This window comes from Ovis aries, chromosome 14, assembly GCF_016772045.2.
Source record: "Ovis aries strain OAR_USU_Benz2616 breed Rambouillet chromosome 14, ARS-UI_Ramb_v3.0, whole genome shotgun sequence".
Lineage (NCBI taxonomy): Eukaryota > Metazoa > Chordata > Mammalia > Artiodactyla > Bovidae > Ovis > Ovis aries.
In genome coordinates this window covers 11,231,623-11,250,611 of record NC_056067.1, presented here as the reverse complement: position 1 = coordinate 11,250,611, position 18,989 = coordinate 11,231,623, and the positions used below count along the sequence as shown (strand labels likewise).

General features: G+C 56.2%; 1 protein-coding gene across 3 annotated transcripts in view; it reads left to right on the top strand.

Annotated features, from left to right (window-relative positions):
- Window positions 1-13,573, top strand: part of C14H16orf74 (chromosome 14 C16orf74 homolog) — a 29,892-nt gene extending 16,319 nt beyond the window's left edge. For 2 of the 3 annotated variants that reach the window (XM_027977705.2, XM_042230778.2), the window contains 2 exons: window positions 10,633-10,773; window positions 13,049-13,573. In XM_027977705.2, the coding sequence (XP_027833506.1) occupies window positions 10,633-10,773; window positions 13,049-13,107 (200 nt within the window). In that variant the 3' untranslated portion in view covers window positions 13,108-13,573. The other variant, XM_042230777.2, reaches the window with a different exon arrangement.
- The last annotated feature ends 5,416 nt before the right edge of the window (window positions 13,574-18,989 follow it).

The following is an 18,989-nucleotide window of genomic DNA, read 5'->3' as shown; positions in this document are numbered from 1 at the left end:
GGCCGGCCAGGGGCAGGTTGCGCTTTCATGCATCCGTAGCTGAACCTCTGCCAGTTCCATGGGAGGTCAGGAGCCGAGATGACCATGTGGGGTTGTCCTGGATGGAGGGGAGCAGGCCTTTTATATAGCCATCTACTGGGGGGGGCTGGCCTAAGAGCTGGTGCCTCCCTTGCTTGCCTTCCCCCCCCAAACCCCACCCGACAGTTTTCTTAGGCTGTGGGTAGGTGCTGCATGGGGCTGGGCTGTGAGCCCTCAGTGGGCAGCGCTATGGGCCACTGGGGACCAGCCTGGCCCGCAGGGTGAATCTGGGCTGCACAGCCCAGCATCTGTACTCAGACCGAAGGCTCAGACCAGGTGCTGTGGGACAGGCGCTGACACCCGTCACAGCCACTGGCCACCGCCAGCCCCTGCTCCTCTAGACATGCTGTGATGGCCCAGCCAAGGGCTGCCCCCGGTGGGTCAGAAGGGTGAGCCGTGAGGGGAGCACTCTGCAGCTGCAGAAGGACCTGCAGCTCCGAGTGGGTGGGGAGCCGTGTCCAGCATGAGCCGTGAAGTGAAAGGAACACTGCCACCACCTGTGTTGTGTGCTTCCTCGCTCAATTGTGTCCGACTCTTGCAACCCTATAGACCGTCACCTGCCAGGCTCCTCTGTCCATGGAATTCTCCAGGCAAGAATGCTGGAGTGGGTTGCCATGAAGGAATATGCCTGTGATCATATGATCTACAGATACATAGACTATTCTGGAAGAAGACAGTAATTATGGCTGTCTCCAGGTGAAGAGGTGAAAGAGAGCTGGGGGGCGGGAGAGTGAGGTGACGGCAGGACTTGGAGGGACCTGAGTCTCTCCCAGGAGCCCATGTCCCTGACCTGGGGACACCAGGTCGACCTCATCCCCTGGACGCTGTGAGGTGGACTCCCTGCAGCCACACACTGGGCCACGCTCCTGAGTGGCTCAAGGAGAAAGGAGTGTTCCTCGTGGCCGTCCCATCCCCTTCTTACCTCTCCAGGCCTACACTCCTAATCCTCCCCCAGCCCCTCACTGTCTTTTCGCTGTCTTACTGCGTCACCTTGATCAGACCTCTCCTGCAGCAGGAATGCCTCACCACCCCCACCTTTCTCCCATTCCACCTCCTAAATCTGTATCAATCCCTCAGAAATTTTTTTATTTCTCTTTTAATTATTTTATGTTTTTGGATATGTAAAACACCTGCATGGCACAGAATATAAAATGGACAAAAGGATTAACACAGTAAAAACCAGCCTGTTCTCCCTGCTTTCCCAGCCACCCGCCAGAGGCAGCCTCCCAGTCCTCCGTGGGCTCTGCTGTCCGGCTGCCCGTCTGCACCCATCTTAGGCCTCGGCTGCCCACAGCTGGGGGACACCTCCTTGTCCTCAGGACCCAGGCTCCCCCAGGGGCTCCTCAGTTTTCCCTGAGTAACACCAGTCACCTCCTTCCTCTGAGACTAACTGGAATTTTCTTGCTTAATTGCGCAGTAATAACCGCAATATTCTATTAATAGCAGTGATGACTATTCATAGCAGCAGTAACAGTATGGCCCCGCTAAGCACCTGCTGTTGGCCAGGCTGCCCCAGACAACTTCCGCCTAACCTCATGTTTCCTTACGAGCATCCTGCAGGTTACGGGCTAGTATCTAGAGCACAAGTTCGAATCTTTATTCTGGCAAGGGGCCGACCACATGTATAGTATCTTTGCAGCTAAGGAAACACAGGCTCAGAGAGGTCAAGAAGCCTTGCTGAGCCCACACAGCTGGCGAAGGGCAGTCTGGGGAGGCCAGTCCTGCTGGCTCAGGCCATCCTTAAGCCCCTTCTCATGGCTCCAGCCACACAGATGTGCAGCAGGGCCACTTGAGACAAAGGAGCCAGTCACCCTCAGTGCCCACTCTGTCTGCAATGCACAGATACTGCCTCAGTCAGTAGTGGTGCTGACCGTGGTTCTTAGCTCTTGGGGAGAGCTGCCAGATTTAGGAAGAAAAAACAAAAAATGTGGGATGACTTTGAAATAAACAAGGACTAGTTATCTAGGATAAGTATATCCCTCATATAGCATGGGCCGTAACTCTGAAAAACTGGTTTGTCCTGAGTCTCATCTGGCAACCCTACCCCCAGGGGACGCTTGGCAGTGTCTGGAGACACCCTTTGTTGCCACAAATTCGGGAGCTACAGCATCTAGGGACCAGGATGCTGCTCTGCCCTGTCCAGTGCTCAGGACGGCCCCACCACAGAGTGTCCTGGCCCCAGATGTCAGCAGTGCTGAGGCTGGGGACCCCGAGTTGAACCCATGACATACCACCCACAGCCCAGGCAGGCATCGAGGGCTTTGCAGATTTTCTTTGACCTCAAGTCTCCATCATGCTCTGAGGGCAGGCCTACTCTTGAGTCCATTTTAGAGGCCAGTAGACCAAGGGCCAGGCTTCCCTGGTGGCCCAGCGGTAAAGAATCTGCCTGCAATGCAGGAGACGCAGATTCGATCTCTGGGTTGGGAAGATCTCCTGGAGAAGGAAATGGCAACTCACTCCAGTATTCTTGCCTGGAAAATCCCCATGGACAGAGGAGCCTGGCGGGCTACAGTCCATGGGATCACAAAGACTCAGACAGGACTGAGCGGCTCAGCACAGCGCAGGGAGGCAAACACACTCCCCACTTTGCAGCGCCTTTCTCTGTGGCTCCTCCTCCCGAGTTCTCTCTCCAGGAGCTCATCCCTGACGCAAGCTGGGGCTTTTTCCTTAATTAAAAAGAGATTTAAAGCATCCACTGCCATCTCCACTGGGCCGAGCTGCTGAGAAAAGGTAAAACCCCGCCCGCCTGCCCTGGCCTCATTTGTAATAATGCAAGGCTTTCCCCTTAATTGGAATTAAAAAAAAAAAAAAAAGATTTAGTGCATCTGGAACCCTCTGAAGCATTTGTCCATTTGTTTTTTGAAAGATCAGCACTAAATCCAGACGCCTGGTCAAGTCTGAGGAATTAGTGCCAGCCCCAGCCTCTGCCTGGCCCCAGGGCCTTTGCGTATGCTGCCACTGACCGACGAGCCCTCCCCACCATCTCTGTGGCCACCTTGGGGAATCCTTTTCCGATTCCCACCGTCTCTTCCAGCTCTGCTGTCCCCTCCACCCTGCCATCTGTTCTTTCCTCCTCCCATCACTGACCCAGACTCTGCCAAGGTGAACTCGCTTCCCAGCCTCCAGGAGGACAGGCTCTGCGTCAAATCCCCTGTGACTTCGCTATGCCTCTGTGTGTCCATCTAGAAGGTAGGCTTCATCAGGAGGACCGAATCATGAATCCCCGCAAAGTGCTCGCACAGCCCCCAGCCTCCTGTGAGCACCGTCATCATAGCCCAGCCACCTTGGCCCCTCCCAACAATGGCCTGGATCAGAGGGCCCTCCTTATTTTTTCCAGCCTCCTATGAAATCTCTGGGGTCCCAGTTTGCTGCCAGGGGCTGGATCAAGAGGTGGAGGAAGGCAGTGGAGCAGGGGAGAGGAGCAGAGAAACATCTGTTGAGACTCTCTTGTTCTCTGCCACGTCCCCAGTGCTTGGAACGATGCCCAGCACACAGTAGGTGCACAATAGCTCTATAGACCGAGCTGGGGGGGTTATTCCTGAGCTGCAGGGGAGGAACATATCCCCTCCCTCTGCGGGTGAGCAGGTCAGACTTGGGGAGTCACAGCGGGAAGCAGGACCTAGAATCAGACTGGGTTTCTCCTCCTTCCCGAGCCTGGGGCCCTGCCAGCCCAATAGGAAAAAGGGTCTTGTTTGAGTGTTCAGCTAGAACCAGGAACATCTTGTCAGAGTCACTCCAAACAGCTGTGTGACTGCAGAGACGAGGCCAGGGCCTTGGCCTGCACTTAGAGGGCGAGGGGTGCTCAGCATTGGCTGAATCAGTGAGTAAGTGCAAAGGTTAGAATCTCATGCTGTTAGTAACTGCTTGTGCTATTGAGCGTGCACTGCAAAGCTGCCTCTGTGGTTTCCTCACCTGCCTCATGCACCTTACCGTCAGACCGCTTGGCTAGAGGGAGGGGCTTCCGTGTGGCTCGTCATCCTCTCAGCGCCCCCTGGAGGTGGGGACTGTGAAGTACCCCCATTTCTGCAGGTGGAGCTACTACCAGGTGGGTTGAAGCCCAGCCGTACGTTCTGGCTTCCAGCTGCACTGTGCGTCCAGCAGGGCCTCTGTGTGAGATAGTGCCTTGGGGAAGCGTGGGTGCAGTAGCAGGGATGTGGTCCCAGGCAGGGTCTGGGAGCTTTCTCTTAGGGTGCTGATCAAGCGCCATTAAAAAAAACAACCAGCAGAGGGCGCCCTTAAGCCACAATACCTTTGTTGGGGCAGCACCTGCTCTTGGATCCTGCCGGGGTCATTCTGGGGCCTCTGGGTGGCCTAGGGACCAGGGACAGTGCTGTGTTCCCCATGCCTGGGAGGGGGTGGGCATCCTGAACAGAGGATAGGCCTGGCTTAGGATAGGTCTGGAGGATGAGAAGTGGTGGCTGATGACAGAAAGAGTGAGTTGGGTCCTCAGGTCTGGAGCCACCTGGCCTCTGCATGCCCTCAGGCATGCCGCCTCCCTTCTCCGAGCCTTGGTTTTCTCGCTGGAGAATGGCCATGGCCCTGGCATCCACGAGGGATGGTGTGCGGATTAATGTGGGCTCGGCCCAGACAGAGCCTAACCTGGGGGCCGCTCAATCGAGGGTTTCGGGGGAGGCGGCAGCAGTCTGCCCCTCCCGCAGTGTTTGTCCCAGGCCACTGCTCCCATGCTGGGCAGCCAAATGCCCCACGCTCAGCCTTCTGTACCTACAAGATGGGTAGCATAGTTCCATTTTTCCAGCCCTGGATTCTAGACTTGGAGAGAAAAAACATGTGTTCCCAGGCACCCTGACTCAGGGGGGCCCTGCCCAGCTCTCAGACTCACACAGGAGCTTTTGAAAGTTCTGGTGGCCCCCCTGCCTTGGATTGTTTTTCAAACCTCCCAGGTGGCTTAGGAAGCCAAGATGGAAAACCACTGCCCAGGAGCGGGTCAGGGGCAATGGCGGAACTGGGTTTCAGAGTTCACTCACAGAGCCCCAGCGTTTCCTCCGCAGGAGGCAGGCAGCTGCCACCAGGAGGCCAGGGAGGTCTGACCTGGCTTGCTCTGTGTCCAGCTTGACTCATGTCCTGGGAAAGCGTGTACCCCAGAGCAGAGCCAGGTCATGGTGGGTGACAGCCACCAGCCAGGAAGGCTTCCTGTACATGCTCCCCGTCACACCCCTAAATCGAAATACCGGACGGCTCTGGGGCCCTGGGGTTCCCTCTGCCTTTCCCTCTGGGGGCATGGGCCCCTGGAATCCCAGCCAGGCCCTTCCCCTCAGGAAATGGGCTCCTAATGACCCGAGACGGGCACATAATTAACAAATAACCATTCTGGCTTTAGCACAAATGAGCTGCTTGTCTGGGGCAGGGTTGGCATTTGTGTTTAATCCCCAAAGTCGGCTTTATCTCCCCAGAGCTGCTCCCGAGAGCTCAGCCACTCCTGCTCTGGACGGCCCAGAGGGCTGAGAGGGGCTGGAGTCCTGGCCCCCTCCCTCCTTGCCTCCTCTCCCGCCTCCTCCTCCTTCCTCTCACTTTTCCTTCCCTCCTCCTCTCTCTCTCTCCTACCGCCCTCCTCCTCTCCTCCATCCTCTCCCCACTCTCATCCTCTGCCTTTCTTCTTCCCCCCTCCCCTCCCCCCTCCTCCTCCTCCTCCCCTCCCCTCCCCCTCTCATCCTCTGCCTTTCTTTCTTCTTCCTCCCCCTCCCCTCCCCCTCCCCTCCCCTCCTCCCCTCCCCTCCTCCTCTCTCTCCCTCCTCCTTATCCTCCTCCCCCTCTTCCCCTCCCTCTTCTCTGCCTCCAGCATCTCTCCAGGGCCCACCAAGAGTGACCTGATGCTTCCTGATTAAGAATGTGGGCTTTGTCACCGTGCTCCCAGAACATGTTAAAATGCAGATGTGGGCCCTGGGAGGAGCGGCTTTCCTCCATTAGCATTTTCTTTTAGAACTTTGGAAGACTCACTGAGGAAGGGGCCTTGGAGGCTGAGCAGGGAGGCTCCCTTCAGTTACAGACAGCAGTAATCAGAGCTCAATTTTGTGGCCATGCTCCCTGAGACACCCTTTGGGGATGATTCTGGAGGAAGCTAGCAGGGACCAGCACCCTCTTGGCCCCAGCTCACTGGGCAAGGGCTTCTGAGGAATTCATTCATTCCGTTCATTTCCTCATGCCCACCACCTGTCACTTCCCAGCAGCAGCCAGATTTGGGATTTGGGTTTGGGTTTTGGCATTAATGAGCCTCGGGCTTTTGAAGTTCTGTTGTTGCCTATTAGGACGTCAGGCATGTCCCTGATCCAAACTTCCCAGCTCCTGGATATTACAGAGCTGACAGAGGCAAACCACAGCCCTTGGACCAAAGCTGACTGCTCCTCGTGTTTTTCTCAATAAAAATGTCTTGGCACACAGCCCCACCCACCCATTTACGTATTGTCTGAGGCTGCACTTGCGTTCAATGGCAAACCTGAGAAGTTGCAACAGAGACTTTTTCGCCCCCAAAGTAAAACATATTTACCGTCAGGTCCTTTTCAGATAGTTTTCCTGGCTCTGTTACAGGATCCTGGTTGCAAGGAGCAGCAGCTTTTGGAATCAGACTGACTCCGGTCTGGGTTCAGATCCTGCCCGGCCACCTGCTGGCTGCTCACCACTGTGCAAGCTCCTACAGTCTCTGGCCCTCGGTCTCGCATCCGAGCTCACCCCTCCCGGTGTGGCCTTGAAGACTGTAGGAGGAGGTATCTGGCATGTGGCAGGTGATCCCTAAACGCCAACTGCCGCAGTGATAGCAGGAGGGCTTCCTGCAAGTGGCTCCTTTGTATCTGTTTACCATTCTGGGCTTCTGCGTGAGACGGCGGGAAGAAACAGCTCTAAGGTTTTAAGGAAGGTTGGCAGCGGCCTTGGTGGGTGCTCCTGAGTGGCTCGTCGTCTGATGGAGGGGACGTGGCCCCTTTCTACAAAACTAACCAGCCTGGTAGATTTAGCGGGGGCCGCAGGGACTCTCCAGGAAGGAAACAGGACTGGGATTTCAAGGACAGGCAAGCTGTGCTGACTACTGTATCAGTCACCTACTGCTGCATAAGAAACGACCCCCTGAACCTAGTGGCTTAAGGATTTATTATCTCACAGTTTCTGTGGGTCCAAGATTCGGGGACAGTTTAGCTGGGAGGTTGTGTCACAGAGGGTCTCAGAGGTTACAGTCAAGCTGTAAGCTGAGCCCTGGTCTCGTCTGAAGGCTTGCCTGGGCTGGGAGGACCATGGCCTAGGTGGCTTCCTCCCGTGCCGTTGGCCCACCAGCTGGGCTCCCCCTCAGGCCACTTGAGCGTCCTCACACGTGACAGCTGGCTCCCTGAGAGCGAGAGCAGGCAGGAGCAGGGTCCTGCATGACCTGGCCATGGAAATCACACGTCACCCCTTCTATCTTCATCTCTGCGTTGGAATCCACCCTAGGGTCCATCCCTCACTGGAGAGGAGGGGAATCAGACTCCACCCGTCAGGGACATCGTTGAGGACCACCACACTGACCCGGCAGGGGTGATTAAGGAGCGCTGTCCCAGTGGGGGTTGGGGAAGCCCAACCCACTGCTCGGCTCCTGCTGTTGGCTGGGGGCTCGATACCTGAGCTAACGCGGTCCAGTCTGGGGCTGTTTGGGGAGGAAAAACAAAGAGGCAGGGCATGGCGACAAAGATCTGAATACTGAGTTCAGCGGTGCCTGAAGTTGTTTTTGATTTGAAATTGAAAGCACCCCTGTGTGCTCTGTCCCAGGCAGGATGCTAGGTTCTAAGGACGCATGGGCCAACAAGTAGGGGCTGTCCTTCTCACGCTCACAGTAAAGGCAGACGGGACTGATTGTTTCGAGATTGGCACCGGAAGGCTGAAGGAGCGGGGTCAGATACCCAGGGCAGCTTCCCCGTAGGAGAGCCTGTTATGCTGGGGTTTGAAGGGTCAGGAGGAGCTCACCACCCTCCCAAAGCAACAGAGAGCACTCCAGGCAGGAGCAGCCTGTGTGACGGAGCAAAGCGCTGGGGAGCCCAGGGTGTTCGGGAAACTGTGAGCAGTTCAAGGGGTGTGGGCAGGTGGCAGGGAAAGTGAAAGTCGCTCAGGCGTGTCCAACTCTTTGCGACCCCATGGACTATACGGCTATGACCAACCTAGGCAGCATATTAAAAAACAGAGACATTACTTTACCAACAGCGGTCCATCTAGTCAAAGCTATGGTTTCTCCAGCAGTCATGTATGGATGTGAGAGTTGGACTATAGAGAAAGCTGAGTGCTGAGGAGTTGATGCTTTTGAATTGTAGTTTAGGAGAAGACTCTTGGGAGTCCCTTGGACTTCAAGGAAATCCAACCAGTCCATCCTAAAAGAAATCAGTCCTGAATATTCATTGGAAGGACTGATGCTGAAGCTGAAACTCCAATCCTTTGGCCACCTGATGCGAAGAACTGACTCATTGGAAAAGACCCTGATGTTGGGAAAGAGTGAAGGCGGGAGAAGGGGACAGCAGAGGATGAGATGGTTGGATGGCATCATGACTCGATGGACATGAGTTGAGGAAGCTCCAGGAGTTGGTGATGGACAGGGAAGCCTGGTGTGCTGCAGTCCATGGGGTCGCAAAGAGTCGGACATGACTGAGCAGCTGAAGTGAACTGGACTATGCCGTCCATGGGATTCTCCAGGCCAGAATACTGGAGCGGGCAGCCATTCCCTTCTCCAGGGGATCTTCCCAACCCAGGGATCGAACCCAGGTCTCCCACATTGCAGGCGGAATCTTTATGAGCTGAGCTACCAGGGAAGTCCAGGTGGTAGGCTTCAAAACAAGCTTGGGGCAGACTGTGGAGGCTGACTTTAATTTACGATCAGTCTTTCCCAGAAGGTATTTCATGACTCATGGTTTTGTGAGATGTTAACAGGTGTTCCTCCAAAAACAGAATCCAGGGTTATTTAAGTTCAGGAACCCCGGGGTGAAGCACAATGACAGCAGCTTCCTCGATGCAGGACTTCTCAGAGCCTTTAATGCTCCAACAGGCAGGGGATCTCCACGAGAAGGAGAGAGTAGATGGGATTCCCAGACTCACTGGATCGTAGACCCTCCCTCCTGAGGGAGTCTGTGGAGGCAGTGTTCCAGGGAACACTCTTTGGGAAATGCTGTTCGCAGCTAGTTGCTGAGAGCTAGTGAGTGTTTGGGTATGGTCAGGTTTGCAGCTTCTGGCTGCTGTTTGGAGGGTGGGCTGGTAAGGGATCAGCCAGAAGGTGGAGAGGCTCCCTAGGAACATGAGGAGGGGGAGGAAGACTGCCACAGATGTGAAGTAAGTGGGTCTATGGACGCTTTTTTTGTTCAGTCGCTCAGTCGTGTCCAACTCTTGGCAACGCCAGGGACGACTACATGCCAGGCTTCCCTGTCCTCCATTATCTCCCAGAGTTTGCTCAAACTCTTGTCTATTGAGTTGGTGATGCCATCCAAACATCTCATCCTCTGTCGCCCTCTTATCCTTTGCCTTCAATCTCTTCCAGCATCAGGGTGTTTTCCATTGAGTCAGCCCTACGCATCAGATGGCCAAAATATTGGAGCTTCAGCTTCAGCATCAATCTTTCCAATGAATATTCAGGGTTGATTTCCTTTAGGATTGACTGGTTTGATCTTCTTGCAGTCCAAGGGACTCTCAAGAATCTTCTCCGGCACCACAAAAGCATCAGTTCTTTGGCACTCAGCCTTCCTTATGGTCCAACTCTCACATCCATACAGGACTACTGGAGAAACCATAACTTTGACTAGACGGACTTTGTCGGCAAAGTGATGTGTCTGTGGTTGGTTAAGTTGGCCGGAGGGTTGGAGGGCAAGGAGATGGGGGTAAGGGGGACTGCTGCTGAGGCCCTGGTTACTGGCACAGGGTTGATGGCCTTGACTCAAGACGGGAAGAATGAGGTTGGGATTTGGCGAGAGCACCTTCATGTCAGCTGGGCATGAAGACTGGGCCGGATTACCTGAGATTATGGGAGAAAGAAGACAAGGATTGCAACAATTTAGAAGAAAGAGATTCCTTGATAAATGTAACTTACTCAAAGGGACAGAAGGAAAGAAAATCTGAATAGCCCCACCTCTTACTAAAGAACCCCAATTTGTAATCAAAAGTGTTTGCACAAAGACAGTTCCAGGCCCAGACAGTTTCTCCAGTGGATTCAGTCCACCGCTTAAGGAAGAAACAGCACTGACGTCACAGACACTCTCAGAAGATAATTTGTGGGGGACATAACTTCGTGCACGGCGCTGCCTCGTGGAGGCGTGGCTTCCAGCTAAGCCTGTGGCTTTCCTCCACTCGGAGTTGTGTTTTGAGTACCTGCTCTGTGTCACAGCCCCCAGTGTTAACATGAGTGACCACAGCAGAGAAAACTTATACCCTGGCCAAGTCGCGCCCGCTCGGATGGGTCCTGATGTGGGCATGCAGAGCGGTCCCCTGGGCCCTGCGTCATGGGGACCCATGGCAACGGAGAAGGGCGGCGGGCAATCCCCAGCGGCCACTGACGTCTGTCTCTCTGTCGTGTGTGTGCGTGTGTGTTCCACGGCCTGCCCTCAGGCTTAAAAATGTGCGTCAGCAGTAGCGGCAGCCACGACGAGGCCCCCGTGCTGAGCGACAAGCACCTGGACGTCCCCAACATCATCATCACGCCGCCAACCCCCACGGGCGTGGCCCTGCCCAGGGACCCCCGGAGGGCAGGTGAGGCCGCTGCTGTCAGGCTGGGGGGCTGGGGTGGGTGTCTGCTCCTGCGCTTTATTAAAAATTTACACTTGGATCTGCACACACTCCACCATGGGCCTGTGTCCCTGGCACCAGCCTCAGCAAGTTGTGGTGTATGGAATAATTAGCTCCATAGCCTCTGCCGGCAGCTGGGTGAGTCATGGATGGGACTGCGTGGGCCTGCCAAGGTGGTAGACAGAGGTGCCTTCCCCTGTAGCTGAGGAACTGGGGCTCTGTCTTGTGGTTCAGTGGACAGGACAGGCTTGGAAACTTACCCCTCCTACCCAGGCTGGGGCTGATCTCTGGGCCTTCCAGACACAGCTCACTGCAAGGAGCAGAGAGGGGATGGGGTGGTTCCCAGAGAGATGGTGAGAGGGAGGGGCCCAAACTACTGCCCCCTCCCCCGCAACCCCCAGTCCCTCTGTGAATACAGCTGGAGCTGGCGGAGGGGGGCTGTTTATTCACGAACAGGTTTATTGAATCAGGCCTGTTGCTGGGTGCGGAGGCTGCTGTTGTGAACAGTCATCATAAGTGATGATGGTGGTTGTTTTTCCTTGAGGCCTCATAGTAACTCTGAGTTAGGTCCAGTTCTTAGAGATACCGCCCTTATCTCTAATTTATAGTTGGGAAAACTGAGGTCCAGAGAGGGGCAGTGACTCCCCCAAGGACACACAGCAAGGTGAGAGAAGAGCCGGGTTTCAGAGGGCTTGCCGTGGGTAACCGAGGCCCAGGCCCTGCCGTGATACCCCCTTCCCTCTTGGAGCCTCAGTGGCCTCATCATCCCCATTCTACAGGTGGGTAAACTGAGTTTCCGAGAGGTTGTAACACTCGCTTTACAGCTGATATGTCCGAGCTGGGACTCAGACCCAAGCCGTGAGATCTGGAGCTTGTTCTCTGCATGCCCTGACTTGATGCCCTCTTGGGGGCTACCATCATGGGCTACAGCTAGCGCCTGGCTCATCCGGGGGACACAGGCCCACAGAGGCTGAGGAGGGGCTCATGAGAGAGTGGGTGGGGGTACTCAGGGAGACTTGTCCAGAAGTTCTCAGTCTGGGTGTCAGCTTGCCCGCCAGGGGGAGTGACCTGGAGAGCCTATCCAGCTGGGGCCAGACCCCATGCTGGTGCTAGGACTGGGCCAGGCACAGTAATGATGGCCATGAGAGAGGTCCAGAGAGGGGCAGTGACTCCCTCAAGGACACACAGCAAGGTGAGAGAAGAGCCGGGTTTCAGAGAGCTTGCCGTGGGTAACCGAGGCCCAGGCCCTGCCGTGATACCCCCTTCCCTCTCGGAGCCTCAGTGGCCTCATCTGTAAGATGGGATCATAACCGCCTTCCCTGCTCCCAGGGCTAATGTGAGCACAGGGGAGACTCACAGTTCCTCCTCAAGGTCTGTGGGGTACAGGCGCGGAGCCCTGAGCACCCATGGGGTCCCAGTGCAGAGGGACTGCACAGGGGGCCCCTCGTGTCCTGTCTGGTGGCAGAGGTGAGGCCTGGCCTCCACCTTTCCCCATTTAGAGAGGGAGCTGGAGGAGGAAGGGCGGAGCCCTTGGAGTCACAGAACCCTGCGTGTGGGAACAAGGCCCCAGCTCCCCCGTGTCACAGAGAGCAGTCGTGCCTTGGAGGCTGTGAGAGTTGGTGACGAGGAAGGTCGGGGCCCGAGCCCACAGCCCGCATGGTGCCTGTGTGGCCAGTCTCCTCACCAGCAACACGTTTAGGGCAGGGGGACAGCCTGGCGGGCCTGGGTGGCACATCCAGTGGGGCTGCGGGCTCCCAGCGCTAAAAGATCCCCGGGGCTTCCCCCATAGCAAGGGATGGGTGAGAACCTCGCCCTGCCCTGACCACCCTGCTCACTGGGGGTCACATCCCCTCTCAGGGCCTCACTTTCCCACCTGGAACTGGAGGGTGGGTGTGTTGACCTCCTGCCAAGCCTTGGGCATGCAGGCATCTCCAGGCAGGTGCTCAGAAGTGGCTGAGCCATGGGATGTGTGTGTGTGTGGGGGGTGCAATCCCAGGGGCCTCAGCCTGAGATCTGGAGCAGCTTGGGGCTTGGGGTGGCCAGAGGACAGGGGGAAAGACAGTGAGACCCGTGTCACTGGGGTTCCCTCTTCGAATCGGCTGACACCACCGCCCTGCGTGCACAGAGCTTAGGGGATACGATGAAGCAACATGCCCTGAGGCACCGGCCCTGGAGCTCCTGGGGAAAGGGGCCTGGTTCGGGGGCCCATCCGGATGTGGACTCCCCCTCTGTCTCCTAGTCTGGCTGGACGAGTCGGGGTCGTGCCCGGAGGATGGAGACCTTGACCCTGAGGCCTGAGACGGCGGCACAGGTTGGGTTTGCCTGCCCCGGCTCCTGCTCTGGCCGCCCCCCTCTCCGCGTGTCCAGGGCCCTGGGATGCTCTGCTGAGGACGCTGGCTGGGAGGACGCAGCGATTCCAGCGCTGGACCAGAGGCGTGGGGAGAGGAGTGAGCAGTCAGCCCCGCCTGCTTCCAGAGCGACACTGCCCAGGCCCCGTGGGGTGGACCGGACCTCGACGCCTCCGCGTTCTCACCGACCCCGGGCATGGTGACCGGTGCTGTCTGGGAGAGGCTCCCTTCTGGCCAGATGGACTCCCAGCGCCCAGGGCCGTGCAGACGGGCACCCTGGAGGTGCACACACACACAAGGACTTCTTGCACAGGACTGGCTCCATTTTTTACAAGTTGTCTTAAAGGCATCAAAACTGTCCAGAAAGTGACTTATAAGTTCTTTTTTGCATTGTAAATAAAGATCCCCTGTAATGAGCTGCAGACTCTGCTCCTTGGGCAGGCAGAGGAGATGGATCACGTTCAGTACAGAGGTAGGTTTAAGAGAATTGCTTATCACGGAGGGGCTGGTCTGGCTGGTTATGGGCTTTCAGGTGGTCTTGGCCCCTCGGTTGGCCCTCCTCATTCTGTGGCCAGTAGCGCCCAGAGTGCATTCTCACTGTAGACACTCAGAGCACAAGCTAGGCCCTGCAGGAGCGTTCTCAGCTTCCACACATGGAGCAAGCAAGCCACACAGACACACCCCACGTGGCTGAGCTGGGCAGTCACATGGCACAGGAAGGGACAGACATGTCTATAATGGGAGGGAGTGACAGGCTGGGAATAACCATCTAGTCTTCTGGTATAGACGCTGTGGTTACCCCCATTTTACAGATGCGGCCCCTGAGAAACTTAGAGCCCAAGGTCGTCACAGAGTGAGAACTTGAACCCAGACCCTGCATTCTTACCATCCGCACAAAGCTGCCGCTCAGCAATATTTCTTGTTGATTGTCCCTTTCTCCCTGGATACTCGGCGCCCCTTATATCCCCCTGGAGGTGATTTGGACACTTTGCCCCCGTCCTGTCCCTCTGGGACCCAGGGGATGCTGGGTCTCAGGGCTGGGAGCTCACTCTGAGAGCTGGCTGTGTGCGCAGGCCAGGGGAGCCCACCCCCCATCTCCTGGGTACTGCTCAGAGGCCTCCAGCCCACTGTGTAACCCGCCGTGGCTAATGGGCATTTCACCCTGGGCTTCCATGGCAACAGCAAGAGGGCTGTGAGGTGGAGAGCAGGTGGAGGGCTGGCCAGAGGCTTTGCAGCCCTGGGGAGCCGGTTTGGCTTTCTCGCAGGGCCAGGTGAGTCCCCCTGGTCTCCTGCAGAAAGGTCTTGCAGTCCAAGGCACCCACACCAGTCCTGGGCTCTGGGCCTCTTAAATCTGAAGGGCTCATTCCTGTTAAAGCCAGCATGGAGCATGCACCCAGCTGAGTGGGGGGGACCCTTCCTGGTGACACCTGCCCCCCAAGTCACAAGAAACCCCGTGCAATGCTCACTGCTCCTGAGGCTCTGCCTTCAAGCTAGCTCTGTCTCCTCATGAGGAAGGGGCTAGGTGGGGGGTGTGATGGCAGGGGGCAGGGCACCCCACTGCAGCCCCCCAGCATTCCTTCATAGGAGCGTGAGAAAGAATAGGGGGAGTGGATGCCAGCAAGGGTGTCGGCCAGACCCTGTGCTGTGCTGTGTGACCTTGGAAAGCTGTTCAACCCCTCTGAATCTTGTCTTCACCTGTGAAGTGAGGAGAACACGACCTGCCACGTGGCGAGCCCACATGCGTTAAGGAAAACCATCTCCGTACAACGCCCACATGGTACTTGGTGTAGAGCAGACAGTCAGTAAATGGGGGTCATGATCACGCAGGGCATCTACCTCCCTGGGCCTCCATTTGCTCATCTGGGGAGTGGGCACAATGCAGTGGGGACCTGAGGAGTCTGGAGAGGTGAGTGTGGGGCGGGCGGTGGGAGCGGGCCACCTGGCACCGGGCCACCTGGGACCACATCCCTGGGTGTGACAGAGCCCCGTGTGTGTGCGCGAGGGCAGGGTTCCACTCCAAAACCCCCGAGGGCCTCCTCTGCTGCAGGAGCTGCTGGTCTGGGGGCTCTCCCTGCCGCCTGGTGGCACCCCTCACCCACTAGGGATGGGAGTTAGCAGATACATTCCCCACCTCCCTTGTTCCTCCTTCTGGTGCTGGTGAGGGGACTGTGAGACCCGTGTTTTGTGAAGGTGCTGTCAGCGGGGAGCTGGTTCAAAGGCAGATGCCCTTTGTTAGGGGAGGTCTGGGCTGGGCCTACTGTTGTGTCTCTAACCAGCTCCCTGGGGGCAGTGCTGGTACTGTGAGGAGCCAGGCTTCCCTGGGAGCCCCAGGCTGGTGGGGAGCTGGGTGGCGTGGGGGTGGTCTGAGCCCCAAGGGGCCAGCAGTAGAAACATGGTCCTAACCCTGAACTGGCCCTGGAGATCTCCCGCCTTCCTGGAGCATCCCGGGAGGGCCTTGTGAATAAACCGCTTCCACCTGAAGCCTTCCTTGGGGCCTGGCGCCCAGCCTGCCGCGTCCACCCCCATGCTTCCTTTGTCAGATGGGCAACCTGGAGCGAGTTACTTTGCTTCTCTGAGCCCCTGCATCGGACTTCCCTGGTGGACCAGTGGTTACAACTCCCCCTTCCAATGCAGGGGAGGTGGGTTTGACCCCTGGTTGGGGAACTAGGTCCCACATGCTGTGGGGCACAGCCAAAAGTTAAAACAAATTATTAACTGATCGACTCTGAGCCTCAGCTTCCTCCATCTTCAAAAGAAGGTGGTAACCAGGTTGTTGGGAAGATGAAACAGATGACCGTACGTACGGAACCTAGAATGTTAGCGATTATGCTGATGTTTGCAAAGCTGTGTTCGAGGAGATCCACCAGGCGAAGTCTGTGGTTGCAACCTTGTGAGCAGGTTGTTGGGTTTTCCGTGGACTTGACCCTTCATGAAAGGTCAGGCATGCTATATTGGTCAGGGAGAGGGGTTACGTCTTTGGGGTTGATCTAGAATGACAATTTTTTTCTGAGCCCAAGACATGGCTCCCTGATTCTTATTTCTTGAGTCTGTTCTTCTTTAAATACATTCCCAAGGGAAATGGTTACTAATGCTTGCAGTTTATTTTCCATTTATTTTTAATGCTAAAGCCACACATACTAATTAAAACCAGCAACAAAATAAGCTTCGTAAGTGGCTTCCCACAAAGTGTGTGTGGAGGGGTTGGTGTGTGGAGGGCAGAGGTCACGGTCAGTGTCGACCTAGGAGGTATGAATAGCTCTGGTTGCCCACGAAGCCCATTACCCCTAACCCCATGTGTCCCAGTTATGTTCCTAGGCTCCAAAAGGCAAGGCAGCGATCGCGTCCTCGACGTGGGATTCATGCTGTATGCCTCCGGGAGGGGAGGCTGGGAGGGGAGAAAAGTGTGAAAACAGATGGAAATGTAATTTTTTAATGACAGCAGCAGATGGCAAAAAGACACAAGAGTGTATTCGCACCGTGTCGGAGGCATTTGAGAGCTCCCACCCGACTCAGCCGTGATGTGCGCCCTGCGGCTCGCGGGCTGGCTCCCCTGCCAGACTCCGGTGGCCTGCAAGCAGCAGGGAGGGACTCGCAGGCCCAGCGGTGGCGATTAGGGGGACACTGCTGGGCTGTGCGGAGCCACAGGCAGCTGGGAAAGACCTGTGGCCACTGGGTGGGGTCCAGAGGCTTCCCCGGGCCAGGCTTTCTGGAACCCTGCAGGCAGTCCATGGACTCTGGTTTCAGACCGTCCCTCCTCTTGGTCCCCTGGGCTGTTGCCCTAGGTGCCATCACCAGCGCTCAGCTAGACATCCGCTCCCAGCCTTCAGGTGATTCTCCTGGCGTTGGACTGGGTCCCATCCCCACTCAGCCCCCCCCCCGCCCCGGAGCTCTCTTTCTGTAAACTGCTCATCCATTCACAGCACTCCCCGACCTGCATCTCTCACCCAGTCCACTCAGGATCTGGTCAGGTTCTGGGGAGCAGCTTACACAGAGGCCCTGGAGAACCGGAGCTGTCTGTCTTTCCTGCTTCACTCAACCACCGCACTCAGCAGGGAGAAGGACACCTTGAGGGCTGTCGTGAGCAGAGCCAGCCCTGCCGCCGGGCGTAGGAACCACGGCTGTCTGCACAGCTGGGCCAGACGCATCTGAGAACTTCACCTGCATCAGTCATTTCCTCCCCGCCTCCCGAGGGCTCTAGGAGGTGAAGGTCGAAAGAGGCACCAGTTAGAGCGGCTGGGCCCCACCAGTGGAATTCGCCAGTGGCCAGAGACAGCAGGGGAGCCAGGCCTGCAGGGGTCATGCTATCACCCCTGCCTTGAGACCTTAGAGGGGCCCAGGTAGTGAAGCAGTCTTTGTCCTTGGCGGGTACCATCCCAAGGCCCCTTTCAGCTGGGGTGAGGGAAGAGAGAGTTTCAGGAGGAGGTGTTTTTCCGCTCTGCATGTCCCTTCTGCTTCCATGACTGTAATTCTAGCCACCTCCCTAGCTGGGAGATGCCACCCGCAGCAAGTCACTGCTTCCCCAACATTCCCTGCGGACCACGGGAGAGCGGTGGACATCTGGGTGGTTTCCACCTTTTGGCTGTTGTGAATCCTGCCGCTTTAACAAGGTCCCCCTAAGGACCTTGTCCAATACTTGATTGTCCAGTATTTGTCCAATACATGTCCAATACTTTGGCCACCAGATGCAAAAAACTGACTCACTTGAAAAGACCCTGATGCTGGGACAGATTGAAGGTGGGAGAAGGGGATGACAGAGGATGAAATGGTTGGATGGTATCACTGACTCAATGGACATGAATTTGAGTAAACTCTGAGAGTTGGTGATGGACAGGGAGGCCTGGCGTTCTGTAGTCCATGGGGTCGCAGAGTCAGTCACTGAGTGACTGAACTGAACTGAAGGACCTTGGTGTCTACTCCAGTTTGAGGCTCCCAGATGCCTCCATCTTGTAGTGTGGAAGGCCGCACACGCTTTGTCTCAATCTGCCTACAGCCCTGTGAGATAAGCAGCGGCAAGTCCCCACGCTCCCAGAACGGACTCCAGGATTCTGGGCTCTGCTAGCACTCATGATCCCCCCAAGGCCTCTTTGAACCTCAGCTCTCCCACCAGCTCTTTTCCTTTGTGCGTTTATAGTCTGCGGAAATCAGGGAGGGAAGCCTCTCCAACTTTGAAAGGCAAATATTTGCCAGTCAAGGAAACATTGCCCCATCAATCAAAACCCAGACAAGTTGGCACACACTCTCTGCAGATGCTTGAGGGAGCTTCTATTTTAGGAGGGGCCATGTGGCCTGCCACCCCCCTCTTCTTCAAATACCCTGGGGACTCCTTCCCCTCCTACTTCTTTTGCAGATGAAAATACAGACGTTCAGAGTGGTCACTTGCTCTCGGTTACACAGCATTCCCGAGGGATCTTTTATTTTCTTGGAAAGTATTTGTCTTCGTAAATGACACAATGAAGGAAATCTCCAGGCTAGTCATGATAATTTCCAACGCAGATAAACAACAAACCACTTTCCAGGCCATGTGAATGGGCAGAACTGGATGATGGCTTTATTTCATCTTCCCAACAACCTGACATGGGGCAGTTTTCTGGATAGTTAGACAGGAAAGTGTGTGGTTTTGTGGGGTGAGGGAGCTTTCCTGAAGGGATCTAGAACCCTGAAATTCTCCTGTCACATATGCTTTTTCTTGGAGCCTAAAGCTAATGCTGTCAAGTTCAGCATCACCCTCCCCCCACCCCAGTCCTCCTCTAGCTGCTTCACCTCAGGTGGAAGCTCTCCTGGCTTATCATCACCCCACTGGAATCCCCCTGACCCTGGTTAGAGGTCAGTCCT